This window comes from Hippocampus zosterae, chromosome 15 (assembly GCF_025434085.1).
Source record: "Hippocampus zosterae strain Florida chromosome 15, ASM2543408v3, whole genome shotgun sequence".
NCBI classification, from domain to species: domain Eukaryota; kingdom Metazoa; phylum Chordata; class Actinopteri; order Syngnathiformes; family Syngnathidae; genus Hippocampus; species Hippocampus zosterae.
In genome coordinates this window covers 9,305,277-9,321,606 of record NC_067465.1, presented here as the reverse complement: position 1 = coordinate 9,321,606, position 16,330 = coordinate 9,305,277, and the positions used below count along the sequence as shown (strand labels likewise).

The window sequence follows — 16,330 nt, the reverse complement described above, 5'->3', positions numbered from 1 at the left end:
ATATCTATGGCAGGTTAATGGAACACTCTTTATTGTGCCGAGGTGTGGTTGTGAAAACAGGGTCAAGTGCCCATCCCTGCTATTAACCATGTACTCCCAACTGTGACCACCCCCAGATACGGCACCGCCAGCGCTTTTAGTTTAGACACCCAACAGGGGGCGCCAGAGACTGAACAGGACGTTTTCAACATGTGCTTTCAACAGCAATCTGTAACCGCACACTTTCAAAACACTGAAATTATGCTTTTTTTTGCTACATCGCACATTGAAAGAATTGTACAAGTATGTTTTCACCATTTCTACTCGTATTATGTTACACCTAAATGTAATTTAGCTATGACAAAGTATGGAGATGTAAAATAAAGCATTTTAGGGAAGAAAAATTCGTCATTTTGATGCACAAGGCTAGTAGTGGTTAGGAGATCAAGCATGCAGGAGCTTTCTTCTAAAATTAAACCCCTGCTGGACTTCAGTAGTTGTTAACGCTTTATTATTTTGGCAGTCACGTCACCGGAAGCAACTGCCTCATGTCGGCGAACTTGACGCCTCCTGGAGCAAATCCGCGCTGACTGAAACGCGGAGAGGTTCCGACTCGTTTTTTTCTGGATATTTTCAAGAGAATTTGACGAAGAGTGGAGAAAGGAAAAAAGAAGACGCGAGAAATAAAGGATAGTCAAGGCGCCTGACGACGGCGGAATGGCGGACGGGGACCCGCTGGTCTCGATACCCATGGAGGTTCGGGCCAAACTGGCCGAGCTGGAGTTGGAGTTATCCGAAGGTAAGTGACACCGTTTGCTGGTTCCGTTCGGCCTTGCCACTCCATTCGGCTCGGCTCGGCTCGTTGGCGCTTCGCTGTATGCTGAGGTGTCGGACGAGCAGTTTCTGAGTTGAACCGAGGAAAAGTTTAACTTGTTGTTATTATTATTATTATTATTGTTGTTGGTCTCTTGCGTCCAGCTGCAGCACAACAACTTTACTGTCAGCACAGGGGCCAAAACAACAGCAGCAAAAATGTACTCGTCAAAGAAGGCTTTCACATCTTTAGCGGGTCACTTTTCACTGTCTCACTGTATTGCGGATTTTGAAACCAACAACAAATGTTTTCCCCCCGCCATATCGCGGGATTGCTGATCATTTTTGCTTTCTAAAGTTACTGGAGACTCACGTTGTATACGAGCGTGGATTTAACTGAGAATGACTAAAATTTGGGATCATTTCACTTGAGGTGGAACTATTGTATGAACCATCGACAACTATTTTGTTTAGTGATTAACTGCTCAGAGACGGTGTTGAACGTGAGATTGTTCCAATCATCACAAGTTGAGCCTCTGTAAATGCTTTGCTTTTTAGCTTCTACATGTGGTTCTGTGTCATTGGGTTGGTTCTACTGGTTTATGATGTCGATCAAGGGAAACGCTTTGAGTGAGCCTATGTTCTTACTGATTGTTTTCACGCTATGATTACATAAACAATAAGAATGATCAAAACAAAAAAGAACCCAGACTGATCCAGTACTTGGGTCAATAAGAGGCTACAAGCTGTTTAATGCCACACCCAGCTGAAGTTTACCTACAAACTAAACATCACCCAAACAGAGCTCCACTTTGTGTGAAACAGCCAAACTGCCTGAAGGCCCCGCTGGCTTCATGCTAATGCGAATTAGCATCTGTAGTGCAGTGCTAGAACCCTTCGCATGACATGTTGAACAGAAACAATTCGGCAACATGAAACCATAAAACTGAACTGACTGGGATGTTTTCTTTATGATCTGCGTAGAACGGCTGCTGTTAGTGCTGCATGAATATGCTCAGGATGGATATTTGAATTAACACCAGACCTGTAAGCTTTCTAACACCCCTAATAGTGTCCACTCACACGTCCAAACATTTGGTGTAAAGGTGAGATTCGCTGTGTTATTTAGCCGCCTGCCTCACGTGCACTTTTACCTTCTTTTGGCGTTTATACGCATCAAATGCCCACGTGGGGTCGCTTCAACGTCTTGGTTTTTATTACTGATCCTAAGGCTGCTTTTATCCATTTATCCACTGCCTCATCTTTGTCAACTCCATCGTCATGTCTTCACAATGTGACACACACATACCCTTGCGCAAACAAACACACACACACACACAGTTAAACAATTATACACACACACAGATAAGATGCACCCCCCCACACAGACACACATTCACAAACAAAAAATTCTGACACAAACACTAGCACACACAATCAAACAAAAAGGCATAGTACACACACAAAAACAAAGAAATTAACATTTATACACACTCAAACACTCAACACACACACTCACACAAAGACAAACAAATACCTGTAGACACACACACACGCACACCTGCAACCATAAGCAAACATGAATTACCCACACACACAATACACGCACACACCATGTGTTCACAATGTTCATTCACTCACTCGCTAACCCAAATGTGGTGTCGTCCCTTTGCCGCTCCTCAGCACTGTGTGAAAACGTGTTTTTGTCTGCCATGTTGCTTTTGTCCCGGAGGTGATGTCATCTTTGGAGCAGGTGGAAAGCACCATGGGAGGAGGATGTTTGAATGTGTATGTGTGTGTGTTTGTTGGACGTGGGTATTTGCATGTTAGATTGCACTTGTGTGTGTGTGTCTGTGTGTGTGTGTGTCTGGGTGTGTGTTCGAGTGTTTGTGACTGTCTGTCTGTGTGTGTGTGTGTGTGTGTGCATGGGTGTGCGCGCGCGTGCACGCATTCGTGTCGGATTGCATCACGAAACGTCTGGAGCACTTTTCCCACTGGCTCACTTGTCAAGCTGAGAGGGGGTGCCGCACGGAGGTGGTAGTTGTTGGGGGGCTTCATTGGGTGTGATTATGTTGTGACGGTCGTTACGTTTGTGTTCACTCAACGACCCCATCCCCCCGCCCCCCTCCCGATCCCCTTGCCGTCCTGCCACCGGCTCTGAATTGATTTTGGCCCTTAATCCTCAATTTGATAGCTTTTCATGGACATGTCACCCCCATGGAAACAACCACAGGTTAAGGGGGTGGGGGGTTGCCCATGGGGGTCAAGTGGGGCTTTAGAGCCTTTAATCCCCTTAATTGGCGTCATTTGATCAGATTGTCATTGTATTTTGCCCAAACTACAAAATGAGCATAGACATACACATATAGCACATTTGACAATAAAGTTGGATCCAATCCAATCCAACATCGACAGACGATCGAGTCATCCACAGCGTCTTGAGACATCAAGTTTACGAAGCCTTTCGCTATTCTTTGGTGAGCGTGCCGTGTCAGCACATGATCGAAGCATTTTGGCGCCTCTGGCAGTAGGTCGGAATGGGAAGATGACGAGGCGCTCGTTCGCCGCCGCTGATCAATTCCATGTGTGTCTTGGTCCTTGGAACCTTCCAGAGAATTCTCTCATCCTCCCTGGATGCGGTGCAGGAACATCACCGGGGTTCATGTGACGGAAGAGTGCCACGTTGTGCCCAAAACAAAAAATAATAAAAAACGTCAATGAAAATGGACGGAAAGAAAAAGTGGACAAGGGTAAATTGAAGGAAGACAAATTCAACTTTGGGATTAAAAAAAAACTATGGTTTCCTCCCACATTGCAAAAACATGCATGGCATTTTAATGAAAAACTCTAAATTGTCTCTCATGTGGGTGTGAGCTCGGATGGTTGTTTGTCTGTGTGTGCCCTGCGATTGGCTGGCAACCGGTTCAGGGTGTCCTCCGCCTACTGCCTGAGAACAGCTGGGATAGGCTCCAACACGCCCGTGCCCCTCGTGAGGATAAGCAGATTGGAAAATGGACGGTTGGATAGATGTGTGTGTGCAGAGACGCACACGCGCACACACACAAATGCACACAAGCGCACACACACACACACAGAATGGCGACCTGATGCAAATTGTCATCTCGTTGGAACAAGTCGGCTGACAGGAGGAGCAGTCGGGCGACTCCTTTGGGTGCAGGTGGAGCGCTACTCGGTCCCCTGCACTTTTCCGAGCAAGTGGACCCAAGTGGCTTGATTTTACTACTGGGAAATTGGAAAGGGCACCAAAGCAAAGCTTCCTCTTCTTTTTATTTTGTTCCTCCAACTCCTCCTGTTCTCCTTCTTCTTCTCCTTCTGCTCCTTTTTTTCCCCTCTCTCTCACTTTATCGGCTTGCTCTTCTTCGCTTTTTTGGCATCCCGCTTTGGCTCTTCACAGTTTCTTATTCTTGTTCTCCTTCTCTTCCTCCTTTTTTCCCTCTCTATCCTCACCCTTTGCTCGTCCACCAAGCACTTCTTTTCACCCTTCTGATTCCTACTGTTCTTTGCCGTCTCCTCCTTCCTAATCATCTTCACGATCTGCCATCAACCTTTTCTTTTTGTTACTCCTCCAGCTCCTCTTTTCCCCCCTCCTCTTCTGTTTTCTCTCTCCTTCTCCCCTTCTTTTTCTCCTTCCATCTTATACTCTTCTTCTTCTTCTCCTACTTCCTCTTCATTTTCCTCTTTTCACTTTATTCTCTTCTTCTGGTTATTTTTACTCTTCTCTCTTCTTCTTTTTCTTCATCTTCTTCTTCTTCTCCTCATCCTCCGCCACCTTTCTTCTCCCCAATTCTTTCCCCATGTCCGTGTTCCTATGTTGCTCTCTGCGGCATCTGGCGTTTCTTTTTTTGTGTGTTGCTCGGTTGTGCTCACAAACAAAACAAAGTATCTCATGCCTCACCCCCATCCTCGAGAAATCTATTTCTGGGTTTAATAAATTGTCCCGCGTACGCGGGCGTGCGTGCATGAGAGATTCCCTAAAAGAAGCTCAGGGATTTTCCCGGCTACATAGAAGTCACATGACGACCGTCTGCATCATTATCTGCATCTTCTCATGATTGTGGCCACCCATACAAATACGAATATAAATACGAATCACAAAAATTCAATTTTCGATTCTTTGTCGCAGTTTCTCAAACTTTTTCCCTTTTACCCGATCACCTGTGTGTTTGCTTTTTTTTTTTTTTTAGTATCCCACCCACTTAATAACATTTTTTTGGATCCCTGTGGCCACATGTTGGCACTTTTTTGGACCCCATCCTCCATTTATTCTGGTTCTCTATTTAACCACATTAATCAAATTTTTTATACCCATTATTTATTTTATTTTATTTTTGCAGCCGATCCTCTGCATTCTTTTAAACTAATTCCCCGGATATTTGCATTTATTTTCTTTAGCTGATCAGTGACAGAGCTAGACTTTTCTCTGTGGGGGCACTATGGGCTGGCTAAGGCTACCTCTCCGCCAGTGTATCCGATCCCCCGCTTATTTCCGTTTTCGTTCTTACCCGATCTCCCGCTTAATCACCTTTTTTTTAATCCCTCTCTTGCTTATTTACAATGTTTTATTTTTTTGTGGAATGGATCCTTGCATATTTGTGTGTGTCTGTAAAATCATATTTTGTCATATTACACGATACGACAACTCATGTAACCGCAAACATATGCGCCACCAATCGAAAATTGTTTGCTCGATAATGACAAGCCAGCAGGAAAGAGTTCAGAAAAGATCAAAAGTCCAACGTTTGACAAGCAGATTCGTGTCTCAAATGCACGACTACGATCGTCAGCTCTCAAAGTCACGTACAACGGAAACAATAAACCGGAATCAATTCATCCAATCATTCTCGCCAAATGAAAAGACACCAACTGCTTCGCACATGCAGAGGATCACATTAAGGCCACAGTTATTATTTATGATTTTGTAAATGGTTGATCCTCTCTAAAAATAAATCTCAGCCAAAGTCCTCTCTAAGCTTTAGTTTTGGCTCATGACGCTCAAATGACATTTATTTTGTGTGTGTGTGTGTGTGTGTGTGAGAGAGACACTTTGACGATGGACAAACATAACTTTTTAAAAGCAAACAAACATTTTAAAATCATGTAAAAAAATAGATTAAAAAACTGTTTACATCAACGTCTTGTCGAAATGGATCTTTTCAGAAGAAACAAGTAATCCAAAAAGGACCAAAGTTACTTTCTCTAGGAGTACTGAGTATTGAGCTGATTTTTAATTTTTTTTCCAAGGCAAGACTGATGCGCGGGGATGAGCGGCGGACTCGTTGACCCAGTTGCTTGGCCGTTCCGCTTTGGCATTCACCCAGCAGATTAAACGTGCTAACGTTCACAATCGCCAACTCACTCCGACGGGATGAAGTCGGCCGTCGCCGCAAGACAAACCAAACCACAAACATCTCGATGGCTGCTGATAAAGAAGGCCCGCCTGGTTTTCAACTTCCACGTGAGGTCCTCAAGTTGGCTCGTGGCAATTAGCATGACAATGATGATAATGTGACATTCTTTGGCGCGCGAGTCAACGAGTGCGGATGGGCGGCAAACGGCCGTTGCCACTAGCGAGATACCACCCGAGAAGGCCGCGTGACTTGTGCAATCAATGTCCTCTTTGTAGACAATTTGAGGCGCCTCGTCTTTTTTTTTTCCCGGATTTGCCAGCAAAACATTTACCGCATTTGAAAAAAGACGAGCAGAAAAAAATGTTCACGAGGTGGATGAGGAAAAACGGTCACAAACGAAGCTAGTCCAGTCTCAACAAGTTTTAGAAGTCGCCACACTTATAAATATATACGACATACATACAAATCGACGTTTAAATCTCTTTATACCGTATTGGCCCGAATATAAGACGGCCCTGATTATAAGACCCCCTCTTTTTCAAGACTCAAGTTTGAAAAAATACTTTTTGAACCCCAAATTCATTTTTATACAGAAAATAATTACAGTACATCTGAAACAAATGATTATAACAATATAATTGAAAGAAAGAGCATGTTATTTTGCCTCATTCAAATCTAAAGTGCAGTCACATTCGTAAATGAATGGCTTCCGGTTTTTGAAATGTAAATGACATCATTACTTCTACTCAGCTGCCGGTTAACCAGTCCGATCTTTGACCCACTTTTCTCCAGACAACCCCACTTTTTCAGTCTTATTTCAATGCAAAAAACACCGTCTTATATTCGGGCCAATACGGTAAATAAATGTATACGTTTTCACATGGCTATGTTTCATCGTATTTTGAGCTAATTAATTGTAATAACCTTCAATTTTATACGGATTGTATATGTATTAAGTTATTGACTCCCTTGTTTCAAGTATTTTGTGATATATTTTGCTGTATGTCACACGTTCACACTGCTTCGTGCGCGAAAGCTATCGCACGCAAAAGTTAGCGTGCACAGATCACATGCATGTCATGTGTGAAAGCGCAAGTTCCAGTTGCTCTCTTTGCTGTTGGCGAACAGTCCACGGCCGTATGACCGCCTTCGGGCCCGACGACGAGCCGCCGTCATGTGATTGGCACTCGCGTGAAACAGACGCCGACTGTTTGATTAGCAACAAAGGCAGAGTTATGCACATTCGCATTGATGAATATCGACACATTCATGCTCTTACACACAGGCATGCACACACATACACACACTAACTTCAAATGTAGTGTTAACGCTACAGTGAGGAAGACGTCTGCTTGTGTTCATGGAAGACAAAGAATGCGTGTAAGTGTGTGTGTGTGGAGGCGGTTGCAAAAGCATGATTTTGTATATTTTTGTACTCTGAGTGTGTGTGTTTGTCAAACAAGAATGTGCTCACTGACGACCAGCGACAGATGTCTAGCTTCAGGCCCTGCCAACATCTGTGTGTGTGTGTGTGTGGCTTTGTGAGTGCGTGTGTTTTTGTGTGTGCTCCCGTCAGGACTCTCGGTCCGTTCAAGTGTTGGCTTCAGCGGCGCTTGTAAAAATGAGATTGACCGCTTGCCAGTTTGTGCCACTTGAGCGTTTTTTTGCTTTGGACAAACCGAGGAATGTTTGTGACGACGGCAGTTTATATGAGTGCAAAGCTATGGAGCATGTTGGGCCAGTGCTCAATGCGACTGCCTGACACGTTGGACGTTGGAATGCCTTTATATTTTCCACCAAGCCGTCGTTTGTCGTGACGTGCCCTGTGGTTGACTGGTGACCAATCCATTGTTTGTTGAAATGCATGGCTCGCGGTTCTTACCCAACCCAGAGGTTGGTGATTCAATCCCTGGCCATTGCGACCATGCCGAAGGGTCCTTGAGCAAGCTACTAACCCCCCAGTTGCTCCCGATACTGCATCATCAGTAGGTGAATGACGTTAAAAGTAGAAAGTGCTTTGAGTACCTGAGGTAGAAAACCACGAAATAAGTGACAGCCCATTTACCATTGCCTGGCGACCAATCCAGGGCGGCCTGCATTCCAGGTGGAAAAACACTATCAAAAGCCACGTTTGACCCACTTTGATGACATCAGACACCAGAAATTCACCCGTTGGTGGCACCTTGGAAAATTCCCACAGTCCAAGCCTGTCGAACACACACACACACACACTCGTGCGCATAACATCACACAGTGCACTCTCATTGTGTCTGTGTGTGTGTGCGTGCGTGCGCGCGCGCGCGTGTGCACTTTCAAGGGGAATATAGCTCTCTTTGTACTGTGTGTGTTTGTATCTATGACAACACACACTGTAGCCATTGTATGTCACATTCAACTCCACACACACACACACACCTACACACACACACACGTTTCCAAACGTGTCCTTTTCACAGCCTGAACTCAAACCTTTATTCAAATAATAATGTATTAATAAAAATCGAGTACGTGTTACAACAAGATGTGCACGTGTCCGTTTCATGCACGCACGGTCAGAATCAACACATGCATTCGCACACGTACACATTTTGTCATGTGTTGTGACATCATCATGCCAAATTAGATCCAAATGTCAATTCAGTGATTGATATTTCTGATTCTTGACGAGGAAAATGCCTTTTGCCCTTTTGACACTCGGAACTGCGGGCGCACGTCGATGACATCATCAACCGTCTCTGCGTCAAAGGTATAGAGAGAAGTTCGACCCGATCTTCAAACGAGGGCTCCTTTTTATTGAAGTTGACAGAAGTGAGTTTAGGAATAATACATTTATGTCACGAGCGGTGTTGCTGTTTTGTTTAGGTTGCACTTTTGCCGAGTCGTCAACATTCGGCGCTAATTCATGTGCTAATGAACTATCGAGCTGTTGCTAATTAACACGACGCACATACTCGGCACTTTCCTCAAATGCACTCGAGACTTGGCTGCCTGTACTCCCTACGGCCTTTTGCCTTTGCTTCCTTCCTGTTTCTTTCACATTTTATTTATTATTATTTCCCTTCCTTCCTTCTTTCCTTCCTACCTACCTTGCTTTCCCACTTTCCTCTTATCTAACTTTCATCCCTCCTTCCTTCCATCCTCCTTGCTTCCATTCATCCAATTCCTTTGTTCCTTCTATGCCTCCTTTTTTTCCTACCCTCCTAGTAGTCATCCCCAGCTGACTTTTGGCAACAGATGGGGTTACACCTCGGACTGGTCCCCAGCCAATCACAGAGGACAGTTGGACAACCATTTCAACCATTCACAATTTCCAGTCCTGGGTGGAGGGAAGAAGTTTGACAAAACAAAAAGAAGATGCAAAGTTTAGCATGAGAAGGCTGAAATTCGAATGGTGAATGTCACAAATGCGGGGACAACATGCCGGGCACTAGGTCACCGTACTGTTGCCTGTTGTGGCCCCGTCAAGAGGAACCAATCAACCGCCCCCAACTACACACACACACACACACACACACACACACACACACAAAGACTCACTTTAGATGGAGTGCGATGCTAAGAATAGAAGTGTGATGGTGTCACATTGATCTCATGTGACTGTCACAATGTGCCATCATATTTGGCAACATTTGTTATTATCAGTCATCAAATTATTGTCCAGTCACACACGATCTTGGTAGGCCTGTCCTGTCAGAATTTTAACACATCTTTTCTGGATTTTCGGTGTGCAGGCAACGTCCAATCCCATATTTACGCGCCATCAGTGCAGTACCATTTTATACCACACCATGCCTGGGCAGCAATGAGCTACTAGGGGACATGCGGAGTCCTGCTGTGGACTTTAGCCCATCTATTCGGGGAGCGGGGGGGGGGGGGGGGGTTTCCAATTCTTGGATGCATCGCGATTCAGACGTGGACGAATCTGAATCGATTCACAAACGTCCACATTTCAATTGTTGGACGTCAAAATGTTGGACAAACTTTGTAACTTTCCAGCTTGCATCCATTTACGTTATTTTAATAAAATATAATGGTAATTAATTCATCTCTTGTTTCTTGTTACAAACAGTATTTTTTTTTAAATTGCAAGTGAATCTTAACTCAGGGAGAGAAAAAATATGCATTATGAAAAAGTGAAACGATATCTATAAAGATGCCTCAATAATCATTTCATAATCGAGTCATAGTCCCTGGATCGTAATCGATTCGTGATGTGCCCAAAGATTCCCACACCTACCATCTATGGTGTTTCATATCATATCTTAGCATTAAGCTAGCGGACTTTGATACATTCATACAAATGCTATTTGTATTAATTGAGAGTGTCTGCAAATGTGAATAATATGTTGCTCTTTTTCTTCCTCAAATCACGTGGGACAACCGAGAAACAATATGGCCCTCTGGCGCATGCATTATTCCCTCACTGGAGAGCTTTGTTATCTTTGGAGCAACGCACTGATGCTTTGTGCTGCCAAATGAGTTCACAAAAGCTTCTTTTCTCCATGACGCAAACTCCACTCGGCTGTTTCACAGCTTGCTTGACACTCCTCTTGGCTTAATGAATGAAAGAGATGTGCGCACATGCATGCGTGCGTCCCCACACACGCGCGCACACACACACACACACACACCCTCGAACAAAAGCAACCTCACTTAACCTAATTTGATTTGATAAGGAAATGATGAAAAGGTTCATCTTGGCAATGGAAAGTTCTATTTGTAAAAAAAAAAAAACAAATCCATATGTCCGCTACTTTTCACTTCCAGTAAGTGAATAAATTTCTGTTGGTGCCTCATTTAAGAGTAAGATTAAGAAAACCTTTATTAGTCTCGCAATGGAGAAATTCCAGATTCATTTGCACAACTCCATTGTTTCATATTTCTTTATTTATTTGTACTATTTGTAAATATGTGTCCTAATATTTTTTGTCACTGACAAAAGGTGTACTAAAGTTTTCCATATATTCTTCCATTTTCATATCCTATAGGTGTCCCAATTCGTTTGACCAAACGCCACAACATCCTGACTTGATGCTTCCTCCTGGAGGCATCGCACATTTTATTCACTTCTTGTAACTGTCTCAATGCTTCTGTGACATCCTCCAAATGTCCAAATACTTCCACATTTTCTTCCCTTTTCACTTCCTGTCAGCATCGCAATACTTTCGTCCACATTTGTGTTGTCGACGTGTCCATAAAAGGAGACGGGGCGAGGAAGAGGATGGAGGGATGAGGCCGGCGGAGAAAAAGAAAGAGACAGGGAGAGAATGCGGAAAAGACAAACATAGCGGGGTCAGCATGGTCAAAGAAAACAACAGAAGAAAAGGAAGGAAAAGAAGAGTACTGGCTGTGCGTGTCTAGACCACGTAAACACATTAAGACAACAGGTGGGGTGAAGTGAAGGTGAAGAGGTGGAGTTGATGTATCAGACGCGAGTGGCTGGCGATGTCTCCGTAGTGTGTGTGTCTGTGTGTGTGTGGAGGGAGCGCCGCCTCACTCACATTTTTATTTGTTGTGTTGAATACCTCATGAAAGATTGATGGACAGAAAAAAAATATGTGCCGTGATCCCCCCATCCCGCTTCCATCCATGTGTGTTTTTATGTGTGTGTGTGTGTGTGTAACTTCCTGTTGACTTCTTGCTGCCAGCGCAGCTACTTCCTGTTCATCCAGATCCAGGTGGAGGATCTCAACAAGTTCTTGCACGTGTCCCAATACTTTTGCCCGCATTTTCTTCTCATGTGCGACACAGCCGTGTGTGTGTGTGTTTGGAAATAAGAAGTTCTCTAAAAGGCAACAGGGGTCAGGTCGCACACATCCTGTAGAATGCACACTCAGTGGTCGAGTGCCATCTGACACCGAGCATGCTTAAAATATCAACTCAGTGTGTGTGTGTGTGTCTGTCTGTCGGTCTGTCACTATTTGAGTGGTGACAGTTTGACCCTAGAACAGATGAATTTCAGATCCACGCGTCAGCCATAGTGACTTTTGAAATGTTGCTCGTTTGTTGTATCGCTTCTTCTTCACTCGCGGCCACCCGTTGGCTCGCCTGGCCCCGACTGCGCTTTAGCATCACATTGGCGGCATAAGTTGAATTAAAATAACAACAAAAAAGAACAAAGTCATCAAAAGTCAACATGCAGCGCAGCTCTCAGACATCTATTTTGGAAGTTGGGCTTCAGGGGAGAAATCCCCACAAGACCCTTGGGACAAGTCTACTTTAGAAACACACACACCCCCACACACACACAGAGGCATTTTACTCATGTTGAGCATGTAGTGAAACAAGATAACAAGATATAAAACGTTGGTCGCACGATGGGCGACTGGTTAGCACGTCCGCCTTACAGTGTAGAGGTGCAGGTTTCAATTCTAGCTCTGGCCTTCCTGTGTAGTTTGCATGTTTTCCCTTTGCCTGCATGGGTTTTCTCCAGGTACTCCGGTTTCCTCCCACATTCCAAAAACATGCGTGGCAGGCTAATGGAACACTCTAAATTGTCCCTAGGTGTGATTGTGAGTGTGAACGGTTGTTCGTGTGTGCCCTGTGATTGGCTGGCAACCGGTTCAGGGTTTCCCCTGCCTACTGCCAGCTGGGATAGGCTCCAGCATGCCCGCAATTGCAAAATGGATGGATGGATATAACGTCCGAGTCGCAAACTCTTCAAAGTTAAACCCCGATTCAAGTGAACCTGTGTCCCAAGACGGCGAGGTACACGTCGGACCGTTCACTGGTGAACAGGTCATATAGCAACCCAAATACGACGTTAGCATTAATCCACATTAGCACGACTGCTGAAAAAAATAAAAAATAAATAAAAACATCGTCTTTCCTTTTCAGGAGCTTCAACGATTCTCCAGGAAGTAAATGACAAACTGGTTTTCCTGCTTCCCCAACAGAGGGAAGAAAAACAGCACTTTAGTTTTTTTCTTTTTTTCCCCCTCTCTTTTTTACCCGTCATCTGTCAGCTGAGAGACGGTTACAAGCTCTCCTTTTCAAAACACCTGGCGGCGTATCTAAATGCTGACTCAGCGTGTCATTGCTGAAAACACCTGCTGTTGCCTCAAGTGCGCGTGTGTGTGTGTGTGTGTGTACGTGTGTGTGGGTGTGTGTCGTGAACTCCTGTGTATCGCCCTCTCTCTACATTCATTTTATTTTGATACGTGTGCATGTTTTTGCCTTGCTTTAAAAGGCTTGGCCCAGCCCGGTGAGTGACGTGGGTGTCAGCAAATTGACTTACTGCTAATGGGTTTGCCCATCAGCCAGTTTGCATATTGAGTGATGTTGTTCGTGTTTCTCCAAAGTGAATTGCTGCAATCTCATGAAATTTAGGACTACTGCATTATAAAAAGAAAAACGATTAAAACTGCACTCAAAATGAGACAGTTTAAAAATTGGCAAAACAGTGAGACCGCTAGAGTCAATTGTGATTGTTTTTTTTTAATACCAGTGAGGTGCTTCAGTACTTTTTGTAACAGTACATCGTAAAAGCCTACTTGACTTCTCTTCTCATCCTTTCTTCTTCCTCACATCGTCTCTTTTTCGCATCTTCCCATCTTTCTTTTTTTGAAAATTTGCGCTTTGCATCCTGTGACGATTCCCTGCTCTTCTGTCTCGAGCATACAAACAAGATCAGCTGTTTCCATTTCTCAAGCTGGATAGAGGGAGGCAGCATTCCTCCTTTTCCTCCTCCTGTTCTTCATCCTCCTCTTTTTCCTCAGCTCGTCACGCCTTCTTTCCTTCAGGATTTTCTTGCTCCTTTCCCCATCGCTCCCTGCAGGCTGGCTGACTCTATATGGTCATGCAGGCTTGATATGCACGCCACGCACGCGCACTCAAAACGATTCAGCATTGCTCAAATGGGTCATGTGAAAAAGTCCCAAACGTTCTGCTGGCGCCGCCCCCTAGTGGACACGTGTGTCATCCCCCACGAGCTCCAGTGGACTGATTTCAAGTACTTGTCACAAAAACACAAAACCCAATTGTATGAAATTGAGATTTAAAATTAGCTATTGCATTGCGATAGCCGTGATGTCGTCATGCGCTTGTGCCGTCAGACGAAACTATTTTGGGAGGAGGAGCGTCCAATCGGCTCGCTTAAGGTCACTTTCAAAGACAGACTTTCATTGTCTTCTTCAAATTCCAATCAAGCTGTCAGTGTGTGTACCCACATGCGCGCATGCATCTCAGATGTGTTCATCCAGTCGTGGTTTTCCGGATCCAAGTGACGCACGTCCCATTTGAGTAGGATTTGTTAAGTCAACCGCGCAAACCTGTCAAACCTGAGTCTGGTAGAAGGATGCAATAATCACTCCACTTGCTCTTTTTTTATGTCATGACTCATCCGGCCGGCACTTTGATTAGAACGTCAGAAAAGGTGCGTGTCACTACTGGGCTCTCTCTTTCTAGGGAAACCCCGCCCACCGGGCATTGCAGTGCGGATAAAACAAATGCCGGCCGGCTGATTGAGTTCAGATGGAAATTGTGCTGACTTGACACAGCCGACCAACGACGCTCTCGATGCGGCCGGCGTCATGAGTCAGGGACTTCTCTCTCTCTCTCTCTCTCTCTTTCTCTCACACACACCCATTTAATTTAAAATAGGCCATTCATTGAAGGTGCGCCTTATACTCCAAAGCAACGTGTCCCCCACAAGTTCCCTAAATACTCATAAATACAAAGTACTTCAAATTCTCCAAGTTTGGACATGGGCAACAGTGGACCCCCTGCATACTTGTGATTCGATTCAGCGATTGTTTTTGGGGAGTTTTTGTGTGGCTGATGTGAGGTTTATCAGTGTGTTTGAAGAATTGTTTTTTTTTTTTTTTGCAATCTGTGGTTATTTTTTTTCATTGTTGAAGTCTGGATCGTTTTTATGTATTTATTTATTTAAATGTGTTTTTAATACAATGAGCATGACCGATAGTGTGATATACACTGATTGAATACAATCGTACAAGAGGCATCTACACATTATTTGTCCACATGTCAAATCGCATCCATTGTTGTTTTGAATGAAACGGTATTACGTTACATGAAGATGAACAAAGTCTCCGTTTCCTTCTTCTCTTGTCAGGGGACATCACGCAGAAAGGTTACGAGAAGAAAAGGTTCCAGCTGATTGGAGCGTTTTTACCACCAGGTCCAGGTAAACACTTTTGTGCTTGCCCGCATGCTTTAAACACATTCAAGTGTTTTAAACACACTGATTTTTTTTTCTCTAGGATAATGACTTCTTTTCACAATTGAAGTTTGCTATAGAAAGGATAGAAACCCTTTTATTCTAAAACGGGACATTATTTCAAATTGAGAGTGCATAAAATGAACAAACATACATTGACGATGATCCACGTACTATTTTGCCCTGGAACATCCGTTGGAAAATCTGCAAAAATATCAAAGTTTGTTGTCCAAAGTAGAAGCAGATGTTTGGAAATGTTTTTGAATTGAAAATGCACACACTCACAAAGCTGATAAATTAAAACATCATTTGTCAAACAAACAAAAAAAACAATGCACCAGCTTCCTGCTAACATATAATGTGAAATGGCACAGACAAACTAATGGAATTAGCATCAATATTTGGGTAATTATAAGCCTTCAAACAACAGCTACTTTCGTGTAATGTGTAACATTAATAAGATAAAAAGAAAAAAAATCGGCAAAAATTGATTTGGTTGATTTGATTGGTTCAAGTGGGGAAGATGTTTTTTCTGTGCAGCTGCGGACACGTCGGGTGGCCAGGAGAGGAGACCACAACCCACGCCGGCATCACGGCTCCACCGCAGATGTTTGTCGGGCTCCCGAGACGAACGCTACCGCTCAGGTGAGGAGGCGACGTGACGCCAGAAAAATAATTTGGCCAAATAGTAGCTGCTATTTTTTTTCCAGTAAAATTCCGTTTACAATCTGAATCCGTTGCTAGTCAATCCCCGGCTGGCTGATGGCCGTGTGCGTCTTTTGTGTGGTCGGTCAGACATCCACAGCGAGGCTGTGCAGGCGGCGTTAGCGAAACATGGCGAAAGGAAGATGGCCGTCCCCATGCCGTCCAAGCGGCGCTCCCTGGTGGTGCACAACTCTATGGAGGCCTACACGCCGCCAGGTAGCAACACGTTCAGAAAATTGCTGCATTCAAAGGAAGCCAAATTGGGTCGAGTAGCTAAGGGGTCCAA

The 16,330-nt window shown here is 44.2% G+C and overlaps 1 protein-coding gene across 1 annotated transcript in view; it reads left to right on the top strand.

The window, feature by feature from the left end:
* Nucleotides 1-519: 519 nt before the first annotated feature.
* LOC127616098 (disco-interacting protein 2 homolog C-like) overlaps nucleotides 520-16,330 on the top strand; it is a 34,616-nt gene continuing 18,805 nt past the window's right edge. Inside the window, exons 1-4 of the mRNA XM_052087510.1 lie at nucleotides 520-778; nucleotides 15,235-15,306; nucleotides 15,880-15,984; nucleotides 16,135-16,260. Of these exons, the coding sequence (XP_051943470.1) occupies nucleotides 697-778; nucleotides 15,235-15,306; nucleotides 15,880-15,984; nucleotides 16,135-16,260 (385 nt within the window). The 5' untranslated portion in view covers nucleotides 520-696. The remainder of the gene's footprint in view (nucleotides 779-15,234; nucleotides 15,307-15,879; nucleotides 15,985-16,134; nucleotides 16,261-16,330) is intronic.